Consider the following 27898-nt stretch of genomic DNA (forward strand, 5'->3'; position numbering starts at 1 on the left):
GGGGCCCACAAATGGCCCCGGAGATGCAGTTATCAGCGTACGTCCGGGCTGCAACACCTCCTTCCCCCTCTCCCCCCACGCTAGGTTCGCAGAGAATCTGTAACCTCCACTTTAGCGCTTCAGCCTCCCGGACTTCCCCGCCTCCGCAGGCGCGCAAGCAGCGGAGCCCGAGAGCACACGTGCGCGCGGCCCTTCCCCCAGGTCCGCTGGCGACCTCTGACCTTTCCCCAGATTCTCCCCTCCCCCCGGACCCGCCGCGCGCCACCTTTCCCGCGGAAGAGAAGCGGGCCTGGCGCGGGCCGAGAGGCGCGGAGGAGCCAGGCCGCCGCGGGGCAGGGGGCGTGAGCTCCCTCCCATCAACGGTTCGGCGCCCGCACGTTCTCCGCGCTCCGCCGCAGCCGCGCGCCGGACGGGCTCACCGGGACCTCGCAGGCCGGGGGTGGTGGCGCTCCCCCTCCCCCCAGCAGGTGGAGGCGTCCGGCGCGAGCGCTTCCCCTCCTCCCCCCCAGCCTCGAGCTCCTGGGCGGGCGCCGGGACCCGCCGGGCGCTGCTCTCTTAAAGGGGCCGGCGCAGGTGGTGCACCTGCCCCTCCCGCACCCAGCAGGTGGTCCCTTGCAACCCCTCCCTTGGGGGGCGATGAGAACAGAGGGTACATTTAATGTTTCTCGGGATCTCAGAGATCATCTCCCCTCCTCCTCTTCCTCCTCCCCCTCATCCTCCTCCTCCTCCTCCTCCTCCTCCTCCTCCTCCTCCTCCTCCTCCTCTTTCTCCTCCTTCTCCTTCTCCTCTTCCTCCTGCTCCTCCTCCCGGGAACTCCGGTGCCAGGAAAGTTTGGGCGCATCGGGGATCTTGACAACTTTCTGCCTCGGACGATTGCAGTTCCCCCGGCTTCCTGCACGCCTTCAAAGTCCCCAGGAGCATCCTCTCGTCCTCCCCTTCCCCCTCCTCTACGGGCTCCGGCCCACTTTGGGAGTGGGAGTGGGAGTGGGGCGGAGCGGGTCTCCCCCGCCTGCCTGAAGCTGCCGGCAGGCGCTCCCCAGAGAGGCTGGGGGCAGGGTTGGGGGTGGGGGGCTGCTGGGAAACGCAGCAATCCCCTTGACCCTGCCCCAGAGCTGACCCTGCCCAGCACACACCCCCCTTCCACCCACTGCGCATGCTCTCGGGCTGGACAGCTCCTGAGAGGGAAATTTGAAAACGGTTGGGAAGCTGAGCGTGCAAAGCCGGGTCTGCAAGAGCGAGCGGGCGGGCGAGCGGGCGAGCGGGCGAGCGGGCGAGCGCGGAGGGTTCCCTTAGAGGCCACAGTGGTGCAGCCGCAGCCGCCGCCCAGCCCGCAATCAGGTACAGCCCTCGGCCCCGGCCCCTCTGCTCCCGGCCCCAAGCCAGCATCCCGCCCCGGGAGCTCGGGGAGGCGGACTCCTCTCCCGGCGCGAGCCCGGTCTGCGCGGCCCGGGGCGCCTTCGTGCACAGTGCTCGGGATGCTGCGGGCGCCCGGGGAAGGCGCCGGCCCCAGCCGCTGCCCTTCCCCTCCGCGGCCGCCTCCCCCGCCGCGCTTTGGGAAACCTAGTGGTCCCTCCTGGCGGCGCTCTGGTTTGGTCTGCCCTGGGGGGGGGGTCTGTTTTGCTTTGGAGGGAGGTGTGAGTGCCCCCGCCGGGGATGCCCTGCGGGCTCGTCGCAAAGAATCCCCGCCCAGAAGGTGCCTCGCAGGTGCGGCTCCGCAGGACCGGGCAGTGTTTGTATCTGTCGGGATAGCAACGGCCCCGGCGCCTGCAGCCTGCCTGCCTCTCTGGCGGACGTGGGGACCGCGGGGCCCGGGGCGAGAGGTGTGGACGGGACTGCGGGGCCGGGGGCGTCCGGGGAGTCCGGACGGTGCTGCCGGGTCCGCCTGGAGCCAGGAAATCGGGGCGCCCCTTCTCCCGGGCGTCCTGGCTGCACTGGCAACTGCGCCCCTTTTCGCGTGTGCGTGTGCCCGGTGTGTAGTGGGGGCTTAATAAAAGCGTTTTGACTTGACTTCCAAAGGTGCAGTGAGGCTCTGAGAGTGTTGGGTGGGGGGCGTCCAAGAGCTTCCCAGCGCGCTCCGCAGCTCCCCTCTTCTAACCCTCCCCGACCCCCCTGTGCTCCAGTCTGTCTCCTCTTTCTCCCCTCTTCTATCTTTCATCTTTCCTCCATCCCCATCACTTTTTCTTTCTCTTCTTCTCCCATCTCTTTCCCCCTCCCCCCCCCCCCCCCCTCTCTCTCTCTCTCTCTCTCTCTCTCTCTCTCTCTCTCTCTCTCTCTCTCTCTCTCTCTCTCTCTCTCTCTCTCTCTCCTTTCCCCCCTCCTTTTTTTCTGTTTCCCCTCTTTTATCTCTCTCCTTCCATTTCCCTCCCATCTTTTCGATCTTTTCTGCCCTTTTCTCTCACCTGTTTTCCTCTCTTTTTTTCTCTTTCTCTCCTTTCTTCTCCTTTTTCTCCTCTCTTCCCTCCCATTTCCTCTGTAATTTCCTTTATTTCAATCTTTTTTCCTCATGTCCTTTTTTTCCCATTCATTTCCATCTTCCCCTACACACCACACACACACACACACACACACACACACACACACACACACACACACAAATCCATTCTCTTGAATAGCTGAGTAATTCATCATCTCCTCACCTCCCTAACCAAGTTTTTGTCTTTTTTCCCTCAAGGAGATGATAGAAAGTGACATTCCATCCATAATGTCAGGAATCCTTAGAAATTCAGGACAGAATCTTCACTCTCCGCAGGAATACAGGTGAGAGATTGTTTCTCTTGATTATTAGCTCTGAAAAGCCCCAGATCAGAGGTGCCGGGGCATTTCCCAGCCTCCCCCAAGTGATCACTTACTATGGCTACCTATGGTGGTGATGCTGGGAAGGAGCTGCGGGTTTGGGGGCTCGGCCCGCTAAGGAAAACTGTTCCTCGACAAACTGATCTTTCAGGCTCAGGGGTGAAACTCTCCTCTGGGTTCTGGGTTCAAATGGTGTCTGGAGCCTCCACTTTTGGATTCTTGGGAGTGCTCCGGACTTAGGACAACCCATTATGTGTTTCTAAAAGCTTCCCCAATATGTTTAATATGATTGTATGTGTTTAACCTAGATCAGATCGCCTGCTGCCTTGGGGAGGGGGGAGTACAGGGAGGGAGAGAGAAAAAAATGGAAACCTTATAAAAGTAAATGTTGAAAACTATATTTACATGTAATTGGAAATAAAATACTATTAAGTGGGGGGGAAGCTTCCCCAGGTTGAAATTCCCTCAGAAACAGCTTCCCCACCTCCCTCCTCAAGATCTGGGGGCAGCAGAGATCACCCTGTTGTGATTGGGAGACTGGGGGGGGGGGAGGTGAGTCAGACACCTCCTGGGCAGTGCAAAGTTTCGAATCAGATCCTGGCCACTTCCTCCAGGTGTCTGGCTGGGCACCTCCTTGATCCTCAGGCGTTGTTGAATTAAGAGAGTGACCCAGAGCTTAGGTTCAAATTGCCACTCATTTCTTTAATATTTTAAATTTATTTTTATTTCTTTAGTATTTGTGTGAGTTCCTCTCTTTGCATCTCAGTTTTGTCATCAATTTTATTTTATTTTTTATTAATTGATTAATTTATTTAATTAATTTTCACAAAAAATTTATGAAGAGGTAATTTTCCAGCATTGACGATTGCAAAACCTTTTGTTTCGGCTTTTCCCCTCCTTCCCCCAGATTTGGCATCTATTTTAAAACAACAACAGGAGGGGGCTGGGCTAGATGATGGCTGAGACCCCTTTCCCTGCCTCTAATACTCACTACTGTGGAACTCATAAGCAAATCATTTAACCTCCTTCAGCCTCAGTTTCCCTCATCTGGGAAATTGGGATAATCATAGCACCTCCCCTAAGAGGATCAAATTAGGTAAAATGCATAAAGTGCTTTGGAAACCTTATCGAACCATGTAAATCTGAGTTATTATTGTTGTTGTTGTTATAATCCCATGACTGGCTGGTACCACTTGGAAAATGGGTCTGAAATCATCTATTGAGAAAAGAGGGCATTTACACCCCAGGGCCAGTACAGAAATAGGAATGATTTCTCTCCCATCAGCTGGGGTTGGGGTCCTGGGTGAGAGAACAGACTTGTCCCTCCCTCCACCTTTGACATCCATCTCTCCATCTTGAAGATGTGACCAAAGGGAAGTGAGTGGTGTGTGTGTGTGTGTGTGTGTGTGTGTGTGTGTGTGTGTGTGTGTGTGTGTGTGTGTGTGTTGATGTTTGTTTGCAGGGACACAGGGACTGACTCCACCATACAGACTGACCAGGGAGACCTCGGAAGGGCTCATGACACCCTCTCCCTTAATGGAAACATCCCACTTTGGATCTGGGAGAGGGACCTTAAAGGTTGCTAGGGAGCGAATCAAGCCCATTCCCCCTTCGGCAACATCCATGATGCTTTGGTGTAACGCAAAGGCACTGGATCTGGAGACATTGAGAGATCCTAGATCCACAGCTGGAAGGGCCTTCAGGGGACAGCTTGTCTAATATTTCATTCATCAGAAGAGCCAGAGGTGCAGGTGCCCGAGCAGAGGGAGGATTTGAATCTATGCCTTCTGGCTTTAGAGAAAATGAGATCTTTTTAAAGGGGGTTCTTAACTGGGGGTCTATAAATTTGGGGTTCTTTAAAACATTTTTATACTTGCATTTCATATAAGTAGTCTCCACAGTAATCCTGAGAATTTTGGCTCATGCAATTAAATACATGATTCTGAGAAGGGGTCCCTAGATTTTTCCAACATGCCTGAGGGAGACAATCTCTGAGGACTCTCCAACGAGCTACTCCCACCCCCAGAAACATGGCTGAGAGAGTGGAGGCTGAGGATGGGCCTTCCTCCGTCTGGCTCATGGAGCTGGGACCCTGGGAACCGTGTCCCTTCCTTGCAGATGGGTGCTTGCCCCCAGTCATCCTGCTGGAGTGCAGATAGAGGTGAGGGGTGTCTGGCTCTGGGCCAGGGACAGCTGTGGGAACCGCAGCCCAGGCGCTGGCTGACTGGCCCCGAGAGCCTGTGGCTGGAGAGGGCCTCCCTGACCTGGTTCCTTTTCCTCCGCCTCAGCCCTGGGAAAGCCTGGGGATTCCGGGCGAGGAGGTTGCCCTGGGTCAGGGGAGGCTGCCGCAGGCGCAGGGAGCACCAAGCGGGGGGCTGAATGAATCTGTCAGCTCCGATCAGCTCCGTTTACTCTCCCGCTGTCTGCTCTGGCGGGCCCTGCCCAGGGAGAGGGGGGGACCCTGGGCTGCCAATTAGCAGCAGGAGAATTGGGAGGAAGATGGAACCTGCAGTGGTGGATGGGAAAAGCTACAGAATCCATAAGACACCTAATCCATAAGTGCCAGGGGTGGGGGGAGCCCCTTCTAATGGGGCCGGAGAGCTGCAGCTCAGCATCTGGCAGGATGGGGAAAGGGTGCCCACAGAGCAGATTGGTGCCCCTGCTTGGGTCCCTGAGCGGAGACGGTCCAGCAAAACCAAACTCCTTCCCCCATCTCTCTGGTCTCAGCCCGTCTCTCCCTTTTTAAAGTATCTGAGCCCCCTCCCCACAGCCTGTGAGGTGAGTCTTGGTCCAACCTCTATGTAGCTCAAATTTGTGGAACCCTTGTAGTTAACAATAATAAAACAGCCTGACACTTGCTTTCAGCTGAATCCCAGGGAGGAAACTCCTGCCAAGACAGACAGGACCTGCTCGTTCTGCTTCCTTAGCCAAGTCGCTTAAACTCTGTCTGCCTCAGCTTCCTCCTCGGTAACATGGGGCTGTGAGGATCACTCGAGTTAATGTACGGAAAAGGCTTTGCAAACTTAAAGCCCCTTAGCAGGGTTTGCCGTTACTGGCTGATTAATCTCAATCAATCTCAATAGTGATAGCTAACACTTAGGTAGCACCTCATGGTTTTCAAAGAGCTTTCCGAGTATGGTCAGCCCTGGAGGTGTTCTTATGCCCATTTCACAGAGGAGGAAACTGAGGCAGGCAATGTGCAGTCACTCAGAGTGACCGTGGGTTCTGGCTGCACAGGCCTTGGAAGGTTTCCCAGCCGGGACCTGATAACAGATTGATAGACTGAGCTCATATAGAAGCCAGGAGCCCCAATAAAGAGACGGCGAGTGTAGTCTCGAAAGTCTCTGAGACTCTCTGATCACTCCCTTCCATTGGATGAGAAACTGAGTTCACAGGCAGAGAGTTAAAGGGCAGAGCCTCCATTGAAACCCTAGTTCTCAGACTCCCACTCTCAGGGCTTTCTTTTGCACACTTTGGGTTCTGTATTCCAGAAAGGAGCACCCCCCCCAATAGCATCATGGATCCTTTCAATATTACACCCCTCCTGGAGAAGAGGGCCAAGCATTGGTCTTGGAGTCATAAAACCCTACATTCAAATCCAGCCTCTGATTCTTAATAGCCGTTAAGAGCCTCAGTCTCCTCATCTGTAAAATGGGACTCATGCTCTCAAGAACCTGTCTCATGGCCCACCATGGGACGGCTACGTGCTAAGCGTTTTCTCCTTTGATTCTCACGAGAACAACATTTGGGGAAACTGAGGCAGACATCGATTAAGGGATTTACTCTTATTAGAACAGAAAGGTTTAGGACAAACACTTGTTAAATACCTACTATGTGCTGGGCACTGTAATAAGTACTTTACAAATATCATCTCGTTTGGCCCTTTAACAACTGTTGGAGGTAGATGCAGTTATGAGCTCCATTTTACAGCGGGGAAAACTCCAGCCTTCAAAGACCATAGGGGAGAAAGTGGGATAATCAAAACACTTATTAAGAACTTACTGTGTGCCAGACACTGTGCCAAGTGGGGGTTGTAACTTTCGGGCTGATTGTTGGGTCCCCTCCCCTCCCCCATTTCACAGCTGAGTCTCAGAGGACAAGAGTGGCCTGCGAATGTTAGGCGGCTTGTGTGTCCAAGGCAGCGTTTGCACCCAGGTCTTCCTGGCTCCACGACCAGCGGGTTCTTCCGCTGGTACAGTTGGCAGAGCGAGCAGCTTTCCTGCCTGACCAGGGGAAGGGGGAGAGAAGGCAGGGCTCTGCCTTTGGGTCCGGGCCTGGGGCCGCTTGTGGGCCTGGGCCTCGGGCAGGGCAGCCCCCTCTTCCCCCCAGCCTGGGCCCCAGCGGACCCTCCCCCAGCCGGCCTGTTCAGGGCTCGGCCGTTATTTTCAATTGCCCTGCAGGGAGTGCCGGGCAGCAGCTGGCCCGGCCAGCGGGGGCCTCCCAGGAGCGATCCCGGGAAGCTCAGCGCTTCTCGGCCTCCCCCGTGAGGCAGCAGCCGGCCACCGCCAGCCGGGGGAGGGAGGGGGAGGGGGCGTGCCCCCCGCGGCCAGTGGGGGGCCGTGCCCAGAGAGGCCCAACTCAGGGGACTGAGCCCTGGACTGGACGCAGGGGGGACGGCCATCCACCCGTGGGACCTGGACAAGGCTTCCCCTCGGCCCCAGGGCCCGGTTAAATGAAAGAGACCCCGCCCAGCCCCGACACCCCGTGCTCTGAGGCCCCTCCTAGCTCTGACCCCCCCTCCGTTCTGAGACCCCTCCCAGCTCTGACCCCCCCCTCCGTTCTGAGGCCCCTCCCAGCTCTGACCCCCCCCCCGTTCTGAGGCCCCTCCCAGCTCTGACCCCCCCCTCCGTTCTGAGGCCCCTCCCAGCTCTGACCCTCCCCCTTCCGTTCTGAGGCCCCTCCCAGCTATGACCCTCCCCCCTCCGTTCTGAGGCCCCTCCCAGCTACGACCCCCCCTTTTGTTCTGAGACCCCTCCCAGCTCTGACCCCCCTCCTCCGTTCTGAGGCCCCTCCCAGCTCTGACCCCACCCCCTCCGTTCTGAGGCCCCTCCCAGCTATGACCCCACCCTCTCCTTCTGAGACCCCTCCCAGTTCTGACCCTCCCCCCTCCGTTCTGACCCTCCCCCCTCCGTTCTGAGGCCCCTCCCAGCTCTGACCCTCCCCCCTCCGTTCTGACCCTCCCCCCTCCGTTCTGAGGCCCCTCCCAGCTACGACCCCCCCCCTTTTGTTCTGAGGCCCCTCCCAGCTCTGACTCTCCCCCCTCCGTTCTGAGGCCCCTCCCAGCTCTGACCTTCCGTTCTGAGGCCCCTCCCAGCTCTGACCCCCCCCTCCGTTCTGAGGCCCCTCCCAGCTCTGACCCTCCCCCTTCCGTTCTGAGGCCCCTCCCAGCTATGACCCCACCCCCTCCTTCTGAGGCCCCTCCCAGCTACGACCCCCCCTTTTGTTCTGAGACCCCTCCCAGCTCTGACCCCCCTCCTCCGTTCTGAGGCCCCTCCCAGCTCTGACTCTCCCCCCTCCTTCTGAGGCCCCTCCCAGCTCTGACCCCACCCCCTCCTTCTGAGACCCCTCCCAGTTCTGACCCTCCCCCCTCCGTTCTGACCCTCCCCCCTCCGTTCTGAGGCCCCTCCCAGCTCTGACCCTCCCCCCTCCGTTCTGACCCTCCCCCCTCCGTTCTGAGGCCCCTCCCAGCTATGACCCCACCCCCTCCTTCTGAGGCCCCTCCCAGCTCTGACCCACCCCCCCCGTTCTGAGGCCCCTCCCAGCTCTGACCCCCCCCTTTGTTCTGAGGCCCCTCCCAGCTCTGACCCCCCCCCTCCGTTCTGAGGCCCCTCCCAGCTCTGACCCTCCCCCCTCCGTTCTGAGGCCCCTCCCAGCTCTGACCCCCCCCCCTCCGTTCTGAGGCCCCTCCCAGCTCTGACCCCCCCTCCTCCGTTCTGAGGCCCCTCCCAGCTCTGATACTGGCTCTAATTGTCTTTTAAGGCAGCGCAGGGCGGTGGAATTCCGGATTTGGACCCAGAAGCCCTGAGTTCGGGTCCAGACTCTGTTGCCTCCTCCCTCTCCACGAGCCATTTCCCTCCAAAGGCCGCAGGACCCGGCGGTCCCAGTACCCCCGGTGCCCCGCGGGGCTTCCGCTACCCCGAGTCAGGGACCCTGTGGCCCCCGCAGGGTCTTGGCCCCTAAGACCCCCCTGAGCTTGGGGGGGGGAGGGAAGAGGAGAAAGGGAAGCTAAGAGCGACTCCCGCGGCAGGGGCGGCCAGAGCAGTGACCGCCCGGGGCACGGGCCGCTCGTTCGCCGAGGGAGTGCGTGGGTGTGAGCGCCCCCCGTGGGGAGCTTGCGGGGAAGAGCTGGGGCGAGGGTGTGCACGTGCTGCCCGATCCGTCCCCGAGCTCCTCGAGGGCCGTGGGGGAGGAACCCCTGCCCGCAGGCTGGCTCTGAGAGCAGCCCCGCCCCGCCCCCGCCCCCCCAGTGGGCACCCTAACGCGGGACGCTGGGAGGGGGCTTGGGTCAGGGGTGTCGGGGCTGGCAGGGGTCCTAGACCCTGTGTTAGGCCTGAGAAGGGGGCGTGGGGCGTGGGCGAACACTAGCGCCAGTCCCTGGCCTAGGGATACAAGAGCAGACAACAGCCCCGTCCTGCAGGGCAGCGGGCGGGCCCAGCCCCGAGGTGGAGGTCGGGGGAGCAGGCAGGAGGCTGGCCTCTGGGGCGGCAGGGTGCGGAGGCGGTGCTGGGAGAGGGCCGCTCCTGGGGCCTTGGTGCGAGCGCGTTCGGTGGGGTCCCGGGGGGCGGATCGGACCTGGGTTTTAGACCTGGGGGAGGGGGAGAATGACTCCTGGGTTGGCACACGCCCCCTCGCAGTTTAGAGGCGGAAAGATTGGGGGCTCCCTGTTGGACTTGTGTGTTGGACGTCTGCCCAAAGGCAGGTGGGGGTGAGAGCTTGGGGGTCAGCAGAGAGACCAGGGGAAGGGGGGAGGGGAACTTTCAGGACGGGGGCCTGGGCACATTTGTGGGAGGGAGGGAAGGAGCAGTGGAGAGAGATGGACAAGGGGGGGGAGGGGGAGCGGCAGAGGGGAGGAGCCGGCGGAAGCTGGCACTGACCTAGCAGAGGGCAGGAGGAGAGGGGGATGGGCAGTCAGAGGGGAGGGGGGCTGCCTCCGTTGTTCTTTGAGGTTCTCGGGGTTCTGGGCTGAGAGGGTGGGAGGGGAGGGAGCCCAGAGGATGGGCTCTTCACTGGGAAGAGACCCCGGCTCCCTGGGAGCCCCTGGGCACAGAAGCGAATGAATGAACCCAGCCGGGTGTATGCCTACGGATTATGTGCCCAGCCCCTCTCCGTGCAGACCTCCAGACCGCCTCTGGCGGGCACCGGAGCACAAGATCCCGGCCCTAAAAGGCTTACGGCCTCGGAGCTGGGCAGGGGGAGGAGGCCGTGAGAGGCCCAGGACTCTGGCTTACAGCAGCCAGGGAAGAGGAGGACCCTTGGGGGCCCAGAGAAAAGGGAGGGCTTCCTGGAAGAGGCAGCCTCTGAGCAGGACCTGGGAGTGGGAGGAGGTCCGGAAGGGCTGAAAGGAAAGTGGAGGGAAGAGGGGCCAGTGGTCCCCGGAAATCTTGGGAAATGATAGGAGGTAAAGGTGGTGTGGGGCAGCCCCGCTAGGGCTCTGGGCTGACATCAAGGAAAACCCAGGTTCAGAACCCATCACCCACACTTAATGCAAACTGCCGAGTCACTTCGCCGCTCTGGCCTCAGTTTCCCCAAATAAGTTTGGCCTGGAAAGCCTCTGAGCCCCATTTCTCAAATCCATGGATCAAGGGAGATATTTTAAAATTTTTTGGCACAGTACTGCATATAGTAGGCACTCAATAAATGCTTATCTCCTGCCCCTGCTCCCTGCACTTTAGATCACTTTATGTTTTACCCATAGCCCCGAGAGGTCCAAAGTCAGTGCACTTGGTGCTTGTGAAGGTCCGTGAGGGCGTGACAAAGGTCACAGTCCAGTCTGGACCTCCTGGCTCCAGGGCAGGGTCAGCCTCCCCCTGCCCCAGCAGACCCTGGATCCCTGACAGTGTGGGCACAGCCTGCGCCCCGTCAGTGCAAGGGTTGTAAGTGCTCCACGGGCTCTGCTGTCTGAGTCGGGGCGGCCACACACAGAGCTCCCCAGGGCCCGGCCGGGAGAACCCAGGTCTCTTCTTTGGCTCCAGACTTCTTCCCTCTCCCGTTTCCCACCCTTTTTTCCCTGGTTCTCCCTCCCTCCCTCTTTTCTTCCTTTCCTTTCCTTTCCTTCCTTCCTACCTTCCTTCCCTTCCTTCTTTCCTTCCCTGTTACCCATCTTTGAGGGGAGCACCCCCTCATCTCTAATTTGACAGAGAAGGAAGTGGAGCCCTAAAAGAGGAGAAGGATTTGCCTAAGAGTTCAGGGTCATGGGTGGGATTTGAATCTGAGCCTCTGCTATCTGTGGGAATCACCTAAGGCCAGGACATTCTGTGCAGCCTCCCCAATCCCGGTGGGGCAGGGAACCTGGCATGGGGGAAGGGACAAGATGCTGTGTCTGATGAAACCTTGAGCATCCTCTAAACGTGACCCCTGGGGGACACAGCCCCGGTGGTCCAGGCCTAGTTGTGGCTGCGCCGAGAACTGGGGTGTCCATAGGGGACGCAGTGCTGGAAGGGGGAGCGAGTCAGGTCCCCTCATCTTACACAAGGAGCCGAGGCCCCCAGGGGAGAAGCTGCTTGTCCTTGGCCAGGCAGAGAGTGGGGGGGGCAGAGCATCTTCCTGAGGGCCCCAGAGATGGGAAGACTTCTGGGCCTGGGGGCCCCGCAGTCCGTGGCAGAGCCGAGAGGCAGACCCAGGTGCCTGGACTCCAAAGCTCGCACTCTTTGCCCTGAGTCGGCTTCTTCCACTCCACGATTCCCCCACAGGGTTGTTAAGAGAACTGGTGGATTGAAAGCCAACACTGAGTGGGCACCTGCTATGTGCCTGTGCTAAGCCCTGCACTAGGTCCTCACAAAACCTGGAGGGGGGTGCACGGCCCGTGTGGGTGTCCTGCTCCAGCAGGCTCATGGGCCTTAGGCTTCTCATGGGTACAAGTGATCTCTGCATGGCCGCCTCACAGTTCTTATGAGGAAAGCAGCTCTAGGAATACTTATAGGGCGGACGAGAGAGCTCGGTTTGGAGCGGGAGGGGAGGAGTGGGGAGTCCAGTCCTGCTTCGGACCACCTGAGGGATCCCAGGCCAGGGAGGTGGACTGAGTGACCTCTGACACCAAGTCTGTGATGTAGTGGAACCTCAAGAGGTGGCTCCGAGGGCCAGACCGGACTGCACGGCTTAAGGGAGGAGGCGGGGTCCGGCCCGCTCAGTACCCTGGCCTGGTTCCTAGCCTGTCTAATGACTGACTGAGCAACTGAGATCCAGGCCCAGAAGCTGGGCTATGGACCCAGCCCCATGCTGTGCCCCTCTACGCCAGTCTGCCTCAGTTTTACAGGTTTTACAGGACTGGCTACCTATTGCCAGCCCCCCAAGACCCACTGGGCTGGGCCCGGCCAAAAGGATCCACAAAGGTGCCCCCCCCCATTAAATGTTGTATCTTTCTAGATGAAGTAGGTGTGTAGGAATAAGGGAAGGGGATTGTTGGATGGGAAAGGAAAGAAGGAAGAAGGGAAGGAAGGGAGGGAGGGAGGGAGTAAGGAAGAAGGGAAGAAGAAAGGAAGTAAGGGAAGAAATGAGGGAGGAAAGAAGGGAAGGAAGTAAGCAAGGAAGGGAGGAAGGGAGAAGGAGGAAGGGAAGAAGAAAAAGAAGGGAGGGAGGAAAGAAGGGAGGGAGAAAGGAAGAAGGAACGAAAGAAGGGAGGGAGGAAGATAGAAGGGGAAAATAAAAGAAAGGAGAGAGGGGAAAGGAAGAAGGAAAAAAAGAAAGGAGGAAAAAGGGAAGGAATGGAAGGAAGGTAGAAAAAAAGGGAGAGAGGGAGGAAGAAAGGAAAGGGATGTAAGGAAGAAAAGAAAGGGAGGAAAGAAGGGAGGGAGAGAGAGAGGGAGAAAGGAGGAAAGAAAAAAAGGGAGGGAAGGAGGAAAGAAGCAAGGAAGGGGGAAGAAGAAAAGAAAGATGGAAAGAAGGGAGGAAGGAAGGAAGGAAGAAGAAGAAAAAAAGGAAGAAGGGAGAAAGGAAGGAAGGGAGGAAGAAAAGAAAGGAAGGAAGGAAGTAAGAGGGAGGAAGGAAGGAAAGAAGGAAGTTAAATGAAGGCTGCCTGGGTGCCAGGGCCGCGGGGACAAGGCTGAAATGTTCCTGTCCTCGAGGGGCTTCCATTCTTCCCGGAGGAAGTCACAGATGCGGGGGTTGGTGGCAGTGGGGAGAGGGGGAGACCATGACAGGTGGGACTTTCCCATGAGCAGCGTGGGATTTCTTGGATGATTTCCCCCCAGACACATAGGTGGACAGGGCGAAGAAGGTGCCCATGGTCTGGTGATCTTGCCCGAGCTGAGCAGGCCCTTGTTTCCTGCGGGCAGTGCAGGAGAGCAGAAAGAACAGTGACACTAGAAGCAAGGGACCTGGGTTTGAATCCTGCCCCTGTGGTCCATCTCCTCTGTGGGGTCCCTCTCAGCTGTGCATAGAGATGGGGGCAGGGGATGGGCTGGTCTTGGGACGGTAGGAGGGGCCTTAAAGGTCACCTACCCCAAAGGGCTTGTCCTGGTGACTGGCAAAGTCAGAAGTCGAGTCTCGGTCCCGGTGCTGGCCCAGGCCTGGTGCACCAGACTCTGAGGTTCTGCTCCTGGCCTTGCTAGGTCAGCTCCGGGCTCAGGGCTTGGGTTCAAATTCAGCCTCCGACACTGCCCATGTGGCTCTGGGCACTTCACTTACCCCGTCTGCCTCCGCTTCCTCAGTCGTTAATTGGGGACCCCGGCAGCGCCCCCTCCCAGAGTCCTTGAGAGGGTCAAATGAGGTACTATTTGTAAAAAGGGCAGGGTACACAGTAGGCACTCTAAATGCTGATTCCCTTTCCCCTCATTTGATGGACCAAGCTGCCTTGGTAAGCCTCAGTTTCCCCATCTGTAAAAGGTGCCCAGTCTCCCCGCTCCGCCCACCTCCTGGGCTCTCAAGAAGTTTCAGGGAGAGCTCATCTGGGTCAGCGCCCACCCAGCCCCCGGCCCGGCCTTCTCTGCAGAGCTCGGGCGACCTTTGTATGTCCTTCGGGGCCACCAGGCGCACCTGCAGCGCTCAGACTCAGGAGCGCGCCGATGCCCGCATGTGCCCACCACTCACCCACTGCCCACAAGGCTCAGGGCGCACACTCGCACACACACTTTGGCCTTTGCCCTGGGGGAGGGGCTCGGGTCACCCTGTGCCCTCACTGGAGGCGTGTGCACTGAGCCCCGATGACCTCACCGCCCCCTGACCCTGGGGAGTGGGGAGGGGGCGGCTGGGCCTATCTGGAAGGGCCCCAGCGGGGAGCAGGGAGCCAGATGGTCCTGGGCGGGGGGGGCAGGGGGGGCTGCTCACTGTCAGTCAGCCAGATTAATTTGGAGCTGGGCAGAGGCGGGGAGGGTGGGCAGGGGTCAGAAACAGTTGGGCAGGAGACCCCGAGACAATGGGGGCCACGTGCCGTGGGGGGCAGCAGTCGCTCCCGCACAATGGAGAGGCGGCCCACACCAGCCAGGGCCAACTGTCGTAGGGGCCACCGGGGCCCGCCTGCCCACTTTTCAAACACTTTGGGCTCCTGTTTATATTTGATCCAGCCAATCCCTGGGCGGGGGGGATGGTCACCTGATGCCCCCTTTCCTGGGACCGCAAGCTTTAGCCTGGACCAAATAACTGAACAGAAGTTGCCATGACAACACTAATTATGGTCCCAAAAACTACAGTAGAGAGAGCGCAACACAGAGAAAGAAAGAAAGAAAGACAGAGACAGAGACACAGAGAGACAGGCAGAGAGACAGGCAGAGATAGAGAAACAGAGACACAGACACACACAGAGAGAGAGACAGAGAGAAGGAATAGAGACAGAGACAGACACAGACACAGAGAGAGGGAGGGAGATGAAAGATGGAAAAGAGGAACAGGACAAAATAGTAAGTAAGGAAACTGAGACCTCTGCATGGAAGGCAGAGCCAGGGTAGGGACCAGTCAGATCAATTCTCCCCCCTCCTCTCCAATACAGCGTCTTGGCCTCTCCCCACCTTTTCCCCTCCCTCTCTCTCTGTCTCAGTCTGTCTCTATCTCTCTCTTTGTCTCAGTCTCTCTCCTCTCTCTCTGTCTCTCTCCGTGTCTCTGTCTATGTCTCTGTTTTTGTCTGTTTCTCTCTCCTCTGTCTCTATCTCTCTCAATCTCTGTCTCTCTCCTCTGTCTCTGTCTCTCTCAATCTCTGTCTCTGTCTCTACCTCTCTATCTCTCTCAATCTCTTTGTCTCTATGTCTCTGTTTTTGTCTCTCTCTCCTCTGTCTCTCTCCTCTGTCTCTGTCTCTCTCAATCTCTGTCTCTGTCTCTACCTCTCTATCTCTCTCAATCTCTTTGTCTCTATGTCTCTGTTTTTGTCTCTCTCTCCTCTGTCTCTCTCCTCTGTCTCTGTCTCTCTCAATCTCTGTCTCTGTCTCTACCTCTATCTCTCTCAATCTCTTTGTCTCTGTCTATGTCTCTGTTTTTGTCTCTGTTTCTCTCTCCTCTGTCTCTATCTCTCTGTCTCTGTCTCTCTCCTCTGTCTCTGTCTCTCTCCTCTGTCTCTGTCTCTCTCAATCTCTGTCTCTGTCTCTACCTCTCTATCTCTCTCAATCTCTTTGTCTCTGTCTATGTCTCTGTTTCTCTCTCCTCTGTCTCTATCTCTCTGTCTCTGTCTCTCTCCTCTGTCTCTGTCTCTCTCAATCTCTCTGTCTCTGTTTTTGTCTCTCTCTCCTTTGTCTCTGTCTCTCTCTGACTTCCTCATGCCCCCCTCCCCCCCCCCGCCCTCTAACTCTCTTTCCCTTCCCCCTCCCCTTACCAGAGGCCAGCCGGAGCCGCTATTGAACAATAACTCGGGTATGATACTGATACCCACGACGCCACGTTAGTGATGTCACACAAAGCTCTTTTTGGAGATTTTCTCCTGGATTCTCTCAGTGAAGCCCGAGTCTGCGCTGTTACTGCCCCATTTTACAGACCAATCCAGAAAGTCTTTAAAGGCCCAGCTCCTGGCACATAGTAGGTGCTTAAGAAAGCTTGGTTCCCGGCCCTTTCTCCTTCCCAGACGAGGCCGCCCAGGGAGCCGGTCCCGGCCCTGCCTGGCGTCTCACAGTGTCTGAGGCTTAACTCTTGAGGCCCGTCCCCCCAGCCCCGCCCCCCGCTGGCCCCCATGTCCCCGAGCCCCCCTGCATCTGCCTGTGTATGACACACTGAATATTTTGGCCCGAGAAGTTGAAGCCCCGTGCATTGGGGCTACAATGGCCCGGAGGGGTCAGCCCGACGTCCCCACTTCACAGATGAGCTGGGGAGGAAGTAGCAGAGCCGGCGCCTCCCCCAGGGCCGCTCTGCTCCGATTGAGCCTTCAGGGGCTCCCGTTTTGGGGGGTCCCGAGCCCTGGGAAGCCCACAGAACCTTCCCAGAAGTATTTGGAAACATAAAAAGGAAAGGCTCGGGTGCCAAGGAGCCAAGTGCTGCTGAGTCCTCCGGGGCTTCCCACGAGCCGCCGATTTGGGGAGCCCTCGGCCCTGGGAAGGAAGCTGGTCTGTAAGTCGAACCCAGCCCTGCTTCTGCCGCTGTGTGGGAGCCTGGTCTCTTGGGCCTCGGTTTCCCCATCTGTTACAATAAAGCAGTAGCACCAGAGGGGCTCTGTCCTGGGACCCCTCCCCATCCTGAAGCTACTGGAGCTGAGCCTAGAGTAGGGAAGCGACCTCGCCATTAATCGCTGGTTCATATGGGGCTTTAAGGTCTCCAGAACCCGTGACACAGCTTGCCTGGTTGGAGGCAGGTCCTGTTGTGCCCATTTCACAGATGAGGACACTGAGACACGTGGGGAACAAGGCAGGATTCACACCTGTGCCGGGGCGGGGGCGCTCCAAGGCGACGTGTGCCCCCTCCCCACTCTCTGCTCTCTCGGCCCCACAGGCTCATGGCCTCTGACCCTTCCCGGGCCGCCGAGGAGGAGCTGCCCAGCGACCTGCAGTCCCTCTCCTGGCTGACGGCGGTGGACGTGCCGCGGCTGCAGCAGATGGCCAGCGGCCGGATGGACTTCGGCGGCCCCGGCGCCTTGCTGCAGCAGACAGGTAGCCAGCTCTCCCGGCGGGCCCCGAGGCCTCTGTACCACTTCCCCCAAACACGGGAACCCCAGAGCTCCCAGGCGCCAGAGGCTTCTGCAGGGATGGCAGGGAAGCCCCCTCCCCATAACCCAACAGCTGCCGGGGGCTCAGGGACCCACGTTTTCTGAAATCCCACTGGGCCGGGCCCCACTCTGAGGTCCAGCGGGCCAGAATGTCCCAGGGGCCCGGTCCAATGCCCTTTTACAGATGGTCAGTGACTGAAAGAAGGTCCCCTAGCCCAGGCTTCCTGGTGCCCTTTGCCCTCTGGCACGTCCCTGTGGAAAGACCTCCTGCCGAGAGTCTCAGGAGGGTTTGGGCCATTGGGGGGTCAGGGTTCAGGCTAGAGCCGGGCCTGGCTCTGGGGGCAGTGGCTCGGCTGCAGAGCTATCCTGTGGTGCAGGGGCCCAGCTTCTTCAACTGTAAAATGGGTGGGTTCCGCTGGCCGCCCCCCAGCAGTTCAGGGGTACCCCGATCCCCGAGGGGCTTGTGGGTAGATTTCGGGGGCTCTATGGACTGGGATGGGACCCATAGCAGCGCCAATATTTGGCATTTCATTTACTTAAAAATATGATCAGACCATTCAAGGAATTCACGGCATCAAAAAGCCTCTGGCTGTGTCCCCTAATGGGTGACCTCTAGAAAAATCTCTCCCAAGCCTCAGCTGCTTTAGCTATAAAATGGGGAGATTGGACTCTACGGCCCCTAAGATCCCCCCAGCTCTGAGTCTGGGGTCTGGGAGTCTCCTGAGCCTCTGTCAGTCCTCCTACTGACCACATGGCCCCAGATGTCCCGTCCTGGTCTGTAGGTGGCGGAGGGCGGCTGGGAGTGTGCCTGGGGTCCTGGGGCCAGGTTTGCCAGGTCCTGTCTGGGAGCAGGGGATGACTGAGGGCGTCCTTGAAAGTCAGGTGTGGGAGGGGCCCGGGGGCCAGCAGAACCGCCATGCTGCCGCTTTGGGAGCTCTGGGGGGGGGGGGGGGAAAGATGGCTGGGGCTGGGGGCCCCATGCTGGGGCCGTCTGGCCTGGTGTCCTACATCGGGGGGGGGGGGGGGGGTGGGAGGGGTGGGAGGGCCATCCGGCCTAGTGACTTACATGGGGGGGGCCATCCGGCCTAGTGACTTACATCGGGGGGGGGGCCATCCAGCCTAGTGACTTACATGGGGGGGGGCATCCGGCCTAGTGACTTACATCGGGGGGGGCCATCCGGCCTAGTGACTTACATGGGGGGGGGGCCATCCGGCCTAGTGACTTACATGGGGGGGGGCATCCAGCCTAGTGACTTACATCGGGGAGGGGGGTCATCCGGCCTAGTGACTTACACGGGGGGGCCATCCGGCCTAGTGACTTACATGGGGGGGCCATCCCTAGTGACTTACATGGGGGGGGCATCCAGCCTAGTGACTTACATCGGGGAGGGGGGTCATCCGGCCTAGTGACTTACACGGGGGGGCCATCCGGCCTAGTGACTTACATGGGGGGGCCATCCCTAGTGACTTACATGGGGGGGCCATCCGGCCTAGTGACTTACATGGGGGGGGGCATCCAGCCTAGTGACTTACATCGGGGAGGGGGGGCCATCCGGCCTAGTGACTTACAGGGGGGGCCATCCGGCCTAGTGACTTACACGGGGGGGCCATCCGGCCTAGTGACTTACATCGGGGGGGGCCATCTGGCCTAGTGACTTACATCGGGGGGGGGGCATCCGGCCTAGTGACTTACATTGGGGAGGGGGGCCATCCGGCCTAGTGACTTACAGGGGGGGGCCATCTGGTCTAGTGACTTACATGGGGGGGGCCATCCGGCCTAGTGACTTACATCAGGGGGGGCCATCTGGCCTAGTGACTTACATCGGGGGGGGGGCATCCGGCCTAGTGACTTACATCGGGGAGGGGGGTCATCCGGCCTAGTGACTTACATCGGGGGGGGGCCATCTGGCCTAGTGACTTACATCGGGGGGGGGGGGCCAATCCGGCCTTGTGACTTACATCGGGGAGGGGCCATCTGGTCTAGTGACTTACATGGGGGGGCCATCCGGCCTAGTGACACACGGGGGGGCATCCGGCCTAGTGACTTACATGGGGGGGCCATCCAGCCTAGGGACCCACATTGGGGGGTCCTGTCCAGCCTGGCAGCCCATGGTGGGAGCCATCTAGCCTAGTGACCTATACTGGGGAGTCCCATTAGGGGTCCATCTGGCCTGGTGACCTAGGGCCTTGTGTGCCCACACTGGGAAAAGGCCTCGGCTCCCAGCCCCCCAGGATCGCCTAGGAGAGCTCCCAGAGTGCCCCTGGCAGACGGGGCTCCCTCCCCCCTCCTGTGGCCAGGCCAGGCCAGTGCATGGCGGTGAGGCGGGCCCCCAGCCAGTGGCCGCTTGTCTTTCTCTGCTTCGCCCCCACCCTAGGTTCCATGGCAGCCAGCATGCTCACGGTGGGCGCCCCGGGCGCCATCAGCCACGTGCCAGGCAGCGTGCCCCCCCAGGGCCTGCTGGGGCTTGGCAGTATCGGGTCCCACGGAGCCAGTGTAAGTGCACTGAGGAGGGTGGGGTGGGGAACGAGGTCCGGGCCCCCCCTGATCCCCAGTGTCTCCTCCCTCCTCCCCCCAGATGAGCCAGTACCCCATGGGGGGCCAGCAAGACCAGCCCCAGCTCTACCCAGCACCCTCCCAGCCGCCATTCACCCTGGCCCAGGGCACACATCAGGTACCAGAGGGGCCTCTGCAGGGCTCCCAGGGGGCAGGTCTCTTAGAAGCCCGCCAGATCCCAGGGCACTGCCCCTGAGTAGGGGTCCGGGGAGCGTCCTTCCCAGAGGTCCGAGGGGCTGGGGTCGGGGAGGGCTTGCCCAAGGCCTGTAGTTCCTCTTAGCCGCCTCCTCTGGCTGATCCTCCTGGGGCCTCTGCCTCCAGGAAGCCTCTCCTGACTGCCTGCCTGCCTCCAGCAGACTGGCAGCCTCTTGAGGCAGGCAGGGTTTTGCCTTTTGTGTGGGCCCCCAGGTCCTGGCTGGTGACTGTCTCTCCGTTTCCCCTCCTCCTCCTCTCCCTCTCCATCTCCCATGATCAGTGCCCCCCAGCCGGAATGTACAGTGTCTCCTTCGGGGCGCAGCCTCCGTTCCCCCAGCCTCGCCTCCCCGCACACTCGGCCCAGGACCTGCACCCCAAGCACTACCCCAAGCCCATCTACTCCTACAGGTGAGCTGGGACTCCTCTCCCCCCGGCCCCCAAGAGCTCCCAGGGACGCTGCAGGGTTTGGGGGCCCTGGGCTCCCCCCTGGGTCCAGGGGGAAGAGGGACCCTGCCCCACAAGAGCAGGCCGGAGACTCCTGGGGGGCCCGGCCCGAGAGCCCTGACTACTCGTGGCCCGGCAGCCGCGGCTTCCACTGCTCCTCACAAGTCCTGTGGGGTACAAAGCGCAGGAGAAACTGAGGCCCAGGAGGGGGGAGGGGCGGACCCAGGGACATCCCTTATCATTTGGCATCGGTGGCAGAGAGCTGGGAACTGTCCTGGCTCTGGAGCCCAGAGACTAAGTTCGAGTCCTGACTCTAAGGCTTAACCGCCTGCATGTCTTTGGCCAAGCCAACCTCTGAGCCTCAGTTTCCCGTTTTGTGAAGACGAGACTCAATGGCCTCCAAGGTCTTACCTGGCCTCCACATCCCATGAAGAGCAGGGTGGGGGCTGGGGAGTGTAAGAGAGGCGCCAGGAAGAAAGCCTGCCAGGCCACCCACTGGCCCAGGACCCAGAGCCAAATCCCCTCAGCTTTTCTCCCCCAAGCGCCCTCCGACCCCCATCCTGACTCTGGCTGAAGCCCTCAGGGAGCCAGAGCCTCAGCTCCTGGAAGGGGTCCAGGGGAGCTGAGTGAGCCTGAGCAACCTGGAGGAAGGAGGAGTAAGCATTTCTATAGCACCAGCTGTGTGCTCACTCCTCCTGAAGCTCCCAGGGAGCCAGAGGCTCAACTCCTGGAAGGGGTCCAGGGGAGCTGAGTGAGCCTGAGCAACCTGGAGGAAGGAGGAGTAAGCATTTCTATAGCACCAGCTGTGTGCTCACTCCTCCTGAAGCTCCCAGGGAGCCAGAGCCTCAGCTCCTGGAAGGGGTCCAGGGGAACTGAGTGAGCCTGAGCAACCTGGAGGAAGGAGGAGTAAGCATTTCTATAGCACCAGCTGTGTGCTCACTCCTCCTGAAGCTCCCAGGGAGCCAGAGGCTCAACTCCTGGAAGGGGTCCAGGGGAGCTGAGTGAGCCTGAGCAACCTGGAGGAAGGAGGAGTAAGCATTTATATAGCACCAGCTGTGTGCTCACTCCTCCTGAAGCTCCCAGGGAGCCAGAGCCTCAGCTCCTGGAAGGGGTACAGGGGAGCTGAGTGAGCCTGAGCAACCTGGAGGAAGGAGGAGTAAGCATTTCTATAGCACCAGCTGTGTGCTCACTCCTCCTGAAGCTCCCAGGGAGCCAGAGGCTCAACTCCTGGAAGGGGTACAGGGGAGCTGAGTGAGCCTGAGCAACCTGGAGGAAGGAGGAGTAAGCATTTATATAGCACCAGCTGTGTGCTCACTCCTCCTGAAGCTCCCAGGGAGCCAGAGCCTCAGCTCTTGGAAGGGGTCCAGGGGAGCTGAGTGAGCCTGAGCAACCTGGAGGAAGGAGGAGTAAGCATTTATATAGCACCAGCTGTGTGCTCACTCCTCCTGAAGCTCCCAGGGAGCCAGAGGCTCAACTCCTGGAAGGGGTCCAGGGGAACTGAGTGAGCCTGAGCAACCTGGAGGAAGGAGGAGTAAGCATTTCTATAGCACCAGCTGTGTGCTCACTCCTCCTGAAGCTCCCAGGGAGCCAGAGGCTCAGCTCTTGGAAGGGGTCCAGGGGAACTGAGTGAGCCTGAGCATCCTGGAGGAAGGAAGGGGTAAGCATTCATACGGCGCCTACTGTGTGCTCAGCGTTGTGCTGAATGCGGTTTGAGCTCCACAACATCCTGAGGAGTCGCGCTGTTCCTATCCCTGTTGTTTCTGAGGATGCTTGGGCCGGGGTCACGGCTGCTGAAGCACCTGAAGCTGACCTCACTGCAGACACACTTTATTAGGGCTGTGTGGCTGGCCGGAAGCTGGCTTTGGACCCAGGGGCCTGGCGGGCTTTGGGGCCGGCTCCTTCCTGGGCCCGCAGCGTCCCCTGCCTCCAGCTCCCCAGGAGAGGGTGGGAGGGAGGGAAGGGCGGACAGATGGGCGGCCCGTCCTCAGACCAGAGGCCCTCTGGGCCCGGCGCTTTCCTCCTTCAGCTGCCTGATCGCAATGGCCCTGAAAAACAGCAAGACGGGCAGCCTCCCGGTCAGCGAGATCTACAGCTTCATGAAGGAGCACTTCCCCTACTTCAAGGTGAGGGCGGCGGCAGTCTGGGAGCAGTTGGGAGTTTTCCATCGAGGAGAGGCAGGAGCCTTCGGGGCAGGAAGGGCCCCTAGCGAAGGGGGAGGCCGGGACGCCAATAGCTCGCGCTTCAGGATGGAGGAGGACCACAGGGGGAGACCCCGGCGGTCTGAGGCAGAGGGCTGGACGGGTCTGTGAGGAGCAGCCGGAGCTGCTGTGGGAAGGAGGGAGCCCCTAGTGGTGGGCGGGCAGGGAGGGTGCTCCCCGTCACTACCAGGTAGGGAAGGAGCCCCCCCCCCCTTCCCTCTCCGTCGTGGGCGGGGGGAGTTCTCCTTTGCTGGCGGGGGCGAGCTCTCCATCCCAGGCGCAGGTGGGGAGCTCCCCCTCGTGGGCGGGCCGGCTCTGAGCCCGGCTCCGGCCCCGCCCGGCAGACGGCCCCCGATGGCTGGAAGAACTCGGTCCGCCACAACCTGTCCCTGAACAAATGCTTCGAGAAGGTGGAGAACAAGAGCAGCGGCTCGTCGCGCAAGGGCTGCCTCTGGGCCCTTAACCTGGCGCGCATCGACAAGATGGAGGAGGAGATGCACAAGTGGAAGCGGAAGGACCTGGCCGCCATTCACCGCAGTATGGCCAACCCGGGTAGGGCCGCGGGGCCTCGGCCGCGCAGGGCGGGCCCAACTGCCCGGGGGGGGAGGGGGGGACGGGCTTAATGCCTGGGTTTTATCAGCTTAGTGTGACGTCCGTGTCACCCCAAAACCCCCTTTTCTCTCCCGGGTTAGTTTCGGGGGAACTCTGGGGGGTCTCGGAGGTTATTCGGGCCGCGGCTGTCCAAGCTCTGGGCCCGCTCCGCCGCCCCGCGGCCCCGCCCCCACCCCGGCCCGCCGTGAGCTCTCTCTCCCCTCGCAGAAGAGCTGGACAAGCTGATCAGCGACCGGCCCGAGAGCTGCCGCCGCCTCGGGGAGCCCGGGGAGCCCGACGCGCCGGGGCTGGGCCGGGGGGCGGCGGCCGCGCCGGGCCGCCTGGCCGCCTCGCGCCTCCCGCCGCAGCCCCTGATGACCCTGTCGCTCCAGTCCCTCCCCCTGCAGCACCAACTGCAGCCTCGCCTGGGCCTGGCCCCCGGCTCCCCGGCGCCCGCCCAGACCCCGCCGCTGCACGCGCTGCCCGACGTGAGCTGCAGCCCCCTCCCCGCCCCCCACGCCGTGAGCTGCAGCCCCCTCCCCGCCCCCCACGTGAGCAGGGCTCCTGCGGACTTCCTCAGCATCGTGGGCGACGTGAGCGCGGAGGTGGACGCCCTGGACCCCAGCATCGTGGACTTTGCCCTGCAGGGTGAGTGAGGCGGCCTCTCACCTGCAGCTGCGGAGGACGCCGGGGCTTCCGCGGTGGGGCCGGCTAATGACGCTTAGCGTGGCAGAAGTTACACCAGCCGAGGACTTCTGGGAGAGCAGTGTGGGGCTTCAGGAGCTCATGAAACAGTCCCGGGGACATAGAAGTCTCTGAGAACAGCAGAGCTAGATAACGCTTAAGGATGTGTTCTACTATGTTCTAAGCCCCTCCCAGCCCTGACACCCCCTGTTCTAAGCCCCCTCCCAGCCCTGACACCCCCTGTTCTAAGCTCCCTCCCAGCCCTGACACCCCCTGTTCTAAGGCCCCTCCCAGCCCTGACACCCCCTGTTCTAAGGCCCCTCCCAGCCCTTACACCCCCTATTCTAAGGCCCCTCCCAGCCCTGACACCCCCTGTTCTAAAGCTCTCCCAGCCCTGACACCCCCTGTTCTAAGGCCCCTCCCAGCCCTGACACCCCCTGTTCTAAGGCCCCTCCCAGCCCTGACACCCCCTGTTCTAAGGCCCCTCCCACCTCTGACACCCCCTGTTCTAAGGACCCTCCCAGGCCTGACACCCCCTGTTCTAAGGCCCCTCCCAGCCCTGACACCCCCTGTTCTAAGGCCCCTCCCACCTCTGACACCCCCTGTTCTAAGGCCCCTCCCAGCCCTGACACCCCCTGTTCTAAGGCCCCTCCCAGCCCTGACATCCCCTGTTCTAAGGCCCCTCCCAGCCCTGACACCCCCTGTTCTAAGCCCCTCCCAGCTCTGACATCCCCTGTTCTAAGGCCCCTCCCAGCTCTGACATCCCCTGTTCTAAGCTCCCTCCCAGCTCTGACATCCCCTGTTCTAAGCCCCCTCCCAGCTCTGACATCCCCTGTTCTAAGGCCCCTCCCACCTCTGACACCCCCTGTTCTAAGGACCCTCCCAGGCCTGACACCCCCTGTTCTAAGCCCCCTCCCACCTCTGACACCCCCTGTACTAAGGCCCCTCCCACCTCTGACACCCCCTGTTCTAAGGACCCTCCCAGGCCTGACACCCCCTGTTCTAAGCCCCCTCCCACCTCTGACACCCCCTGTACTAAGGCCCCTCCCACCTCTGACACCCCCTGTTCTAAGGCCCTTCCTTGCTCAGAGGCCCCACCACACTCTCCCTGGGCATCCAGAACCCAGCAGCCCCAGTTAATGGCCCTGCCAGAGCTCCCAGGTGTGGGTGGGGCGCACCTGGCAGTGTTCTGGTTCTAGCTCCGCCCTGCTGTGAGGGGGAGGCAGAGCAAAGACTCTTGGGATTGGAGACAGAAGTCATTAGATTCTGAGGCTGTGACCCACTGGCGGAGTCACCTTGGACAGCTCCTTGTAACAGGACCTGTCCAAGGTCCCATGAAGGGCGCTGACCTGCCCTGTTCTCCTAGGGGGCGGCTGCTGCTGGTGGCCAGTGTCCAGGGGCAGTGATGAGGGCAGACCCAGACTGCCCAGATGAGTTGGGCCCAGCCGCCAGAGCCCTCCAGGCCTGGGAAGAAGGGCCTTGTCCTTGTCCCCTGCCCCTGAGCTCTTCAGGGCAGGGAGGAGGGCTCTGGGATGACGGTTCACTTGCCCCCACAGGGAACCTCTGGGACGACATGAAGGATGACAGCTTCAGCTTGGACACCCTCGGGGCCTTCAGCAACTCCCCCCTGCAGCTGTCGGACTGTGACCTGGGCGCCTCGGGGCTCACCCCCGTCTCCAGCGGCAGCGACCAGTCCTTCTCAGACTTGCAGGTCACCAGCCTGTACACCGCCTACGCAGCCGCAGGGGACAGCGCACCGTCCTCCTCTGCCCAGTACCTGGGGGCCCCAGGCAATAAGCCCATTGCCCTGCTCTGAACACCCATGGCTCGGCCTTGGTGGGCATGGGGGGCCTGGCCTTGGAGGCGGAATGGGGGGCGGTCTGGCACTGGGGGACATTCTGGGTCTAGAGCTCTGCTGTGCTGGAGCCCACCAGCCCAGTCCCTGCCCACAGGGGGCCTCTCCTGCTGCTTCCATGGCCCTTAGGAAGGTACAGAGCTGTGTGTGTGTGTGTGTGTGTGTGTGTGTGTGTGTGTGTGTGTGTGTGTGTGTGTGAGAGATAGAGAGAGAGAGAGAGAGAGAGAGAGACACTCTGAAAGAGACGCTGATTGAGAGAGAGATGGAGACACTGAAATCGACAGACACATAGAGATTGGGGGGCAGGGGGGCCCACTGTGCTCACACACCCCAGGACCTTTGCATAGAATGTCTCCTGAGGGTGTCCCGGCCTGTCAGTGACCACGACTGAGTGACCGGACCAGCTTCTTGTTTCCTCTCTGGGTTCAGCTGGATCTCAGCCCAAGCTGGGCTTTCAGACCCCTGAGGGGCCCAGTCTGATTTCAAGGCCTGGGCAGCTCCATCAGCTTCCTCCCTTCCTCTGGACACCCTTAATTTATTCTTCTGAGAAGCCTGATGCCCCGGGGTGAGACCCCCCCTGGAAGTCTCTGGTGGATGGAGCCAGCGGGGGGGTGCTGGATGGAGAGCCCGAGAAGTCTGAAGTGGGCCTCCCCTGGGCATTGGTCTCATCTTCCTTGGAGAAGACAGACATTCCCTAGATTTCGTAGACTAGATCCCCAGGGCTGTGCTAGGCAGTATTACTGTTTGTAAATTTATTTATATTTATTGCTACCAATCAAGACCAAAGGAGCCCCGGCTCCTCAAGTGACCGCCCCCTGAATTGCCTCAGACACAAATTGTGGGTGAATCAAGCCCCAAACTTGTTCTTTGTCCCTGTAGTCATGTTTTTTTTTTTTTTAAACTGTCCTTTGCATACTATGAAACATCCCATTTTCTTGTGACCTGTAGCCACATTTTAAAAACACTCATTGTACAGTATTGATTGGGAGCACGTCCTCCCACAGGAGTCAAAGGGACGGGCCTTCGGGTCTTCCCATGGTTTTTAAGCTTGGGGCCCAGCGACGGGAAGTCGGATCTGAAGCCTTGGACAGAGCCACGCTGTGTACAGCTTTACCCGTGGCAGAGAAGGGGGTCGTGGACGTGTCAGTCGTCTGTCCTGTTTGGTTTGCCCTCCTGTCTCCCATACTGACCCGATTTCAGCCCAATTTCCCCTCCTGGTTTTTCATGTGACCCATTCTGCAGACAGTTTTGATCTAGGGGTCCCGATTTGGAGGGAGGCAATGAGAAACGAAGAGGAATCATCGACCGTGGATGAAAGTGAAAGAATAAAGTAACGAAAGCTTATCCCGTGGTCCAGCGTTGGCCAACAAGATGCTGGTTTCTCTCCCTCCCTTCTTCTCATCCCAGGGAGGGTTCCAAAGGTGTCCCTCTGCCTGGAGGGTCCCACCTTTGGTGTCCCTCTGCCTGGAAGGTCCCACCTTTGGCAACTCTCTGAACACTTCAGCTATCAAAATCACACGTCCACACAGTGGCCGGAGTGCCCCGACTTGCACAAACCGCCTGAGACTTTCCTGTGCCGTGGTCCAGACCACTGATATTTTAATCGTTTCTTAGGGCAACACCAAGCTTCTGTAAACATAGTGTAATAGGATCTTTTTCAATAAAATGAGAAGAAAATGAATTTGTTGTTCACAAGTGTGAAATAGAAATGGATCTTTGTTAGCAGGATATCTGTAAACAACAAAGGGCTGTGACAAAGTGGTTTGTCGAGTCAACGGGCATTTATTAAACACCTACTGAATGCTTCATGCTAAGCACTGGGTCAATCAACAAGTACTGATTGACCTTCTAGAAGAGGGCCTCAGAGTGGACAGAATCCAGGGTGTTTAGCCTGGAGAAGGCTGAAGGGAGGATATGATCACTCTATTCACCAAGCCTCTGTGGAAGAAGAAATTGGCTTCTTTTGCAAGGCTCTCTAGGGCAGGGCGTAGTAGCCAGGGATAGATGTTGCAGATTTATGACTGAAATGGAAACATTTCAAAAGCACGTTCTCCAGTATAAAATATATATTTGTAAATTTTTAAAATTTATAAACAAAAGGATAATAGGCTACCTTGGGATGTGGCAAGCTACTACTATGAGCTAGCATCTAGATAGCACTTTTAGGGTTTGCAAAGCACCTTATGGATACTGTTTCATTAGATCCTCACAAAGCTGGGAAGTTGGTGCTGTCAATCCCATTATACAGACAGGGATATTGAGGTAGAGGGGGAGTGGACTTGCCTAGAGTCACACAGCTAGTAACTATCTAAGGA

The 27898-nt window shown here is 59.6% G+C and overlaps 1 protein-coding gene across 1 annotated transcript; it reads left to right on the forward strand.

Annotated features, from left to right (window-relative positions):
- Positions 1–1220: 1220 nt before the first annotated feature.
- FOXN4 (forkhead box N4) lies at positions 1221–27264 on the forward strand. The gene is made up of 10 exons (XM_074295517.1): positions 1221–1338; positions 2672–2757; positions 16849–17006; positions 19438–19556; positions 19639–19734; positions 20092–20219; positions 22282–22378; positions 22798–23005; positions 23273–23692; positions 25285–27264. The coding sequence occupies exons 2-10, from the start codon at positions 2675–2677 to the stop codon at positions 25542–25544; spliced, it is 1569 nt and encodes a 522-aa protein (XP_074151618.1). The 5' UTR covers positions 1221–1338; positions 2672–2674; the 3' UTR covers positions 25545–27264.
- The last annotated feature ends 634 nt before the right edge of the window (positions 27265–27898 follow it).

The sequence above is a fragment of the Sminthopsis crassicaudata genome, chromosome 1, assembly GCF_048593235.1.
Source record: "Sminthopsis crassicaudata isolate SCR6 chromosome 1, ASM4859323v1, whole genome shotgun sequence".
Taxonomy (NCBI): domain Eukaryota; kingdom Metazoa; phylum Chordata; class Mammalia; order Dasyuromorphia; family Dasyuridae; genus Sminthopsis; species Sminthopsis crassicaudata.

Excerpts from the sequence above, each read along its gene's own strand:
- FOXN4 (XM_074295517.1), top strand. The coding sequence starts at position 2,675 with ATGATAGAAAGTGACATTCCATCCATAATGTCAGGAATCCTTAGAAAT. Across the intron at positions 19,557-19,638 it reads TCGGGTCCCACGGAGCCAGT|ATGAGCCAGTACCCCATGGG; the intron begins GTAAGTGCACTG and ends TCCTCCCCCCAG. Across the intron at positions 22,379-22,797 it reads AGCACTTCCCCTACTTCAAG|ACGGCCCCCGATGGCTGGAA; the intron begins GTGAGGGCGGCG and ends CCCGCCCGGCAG.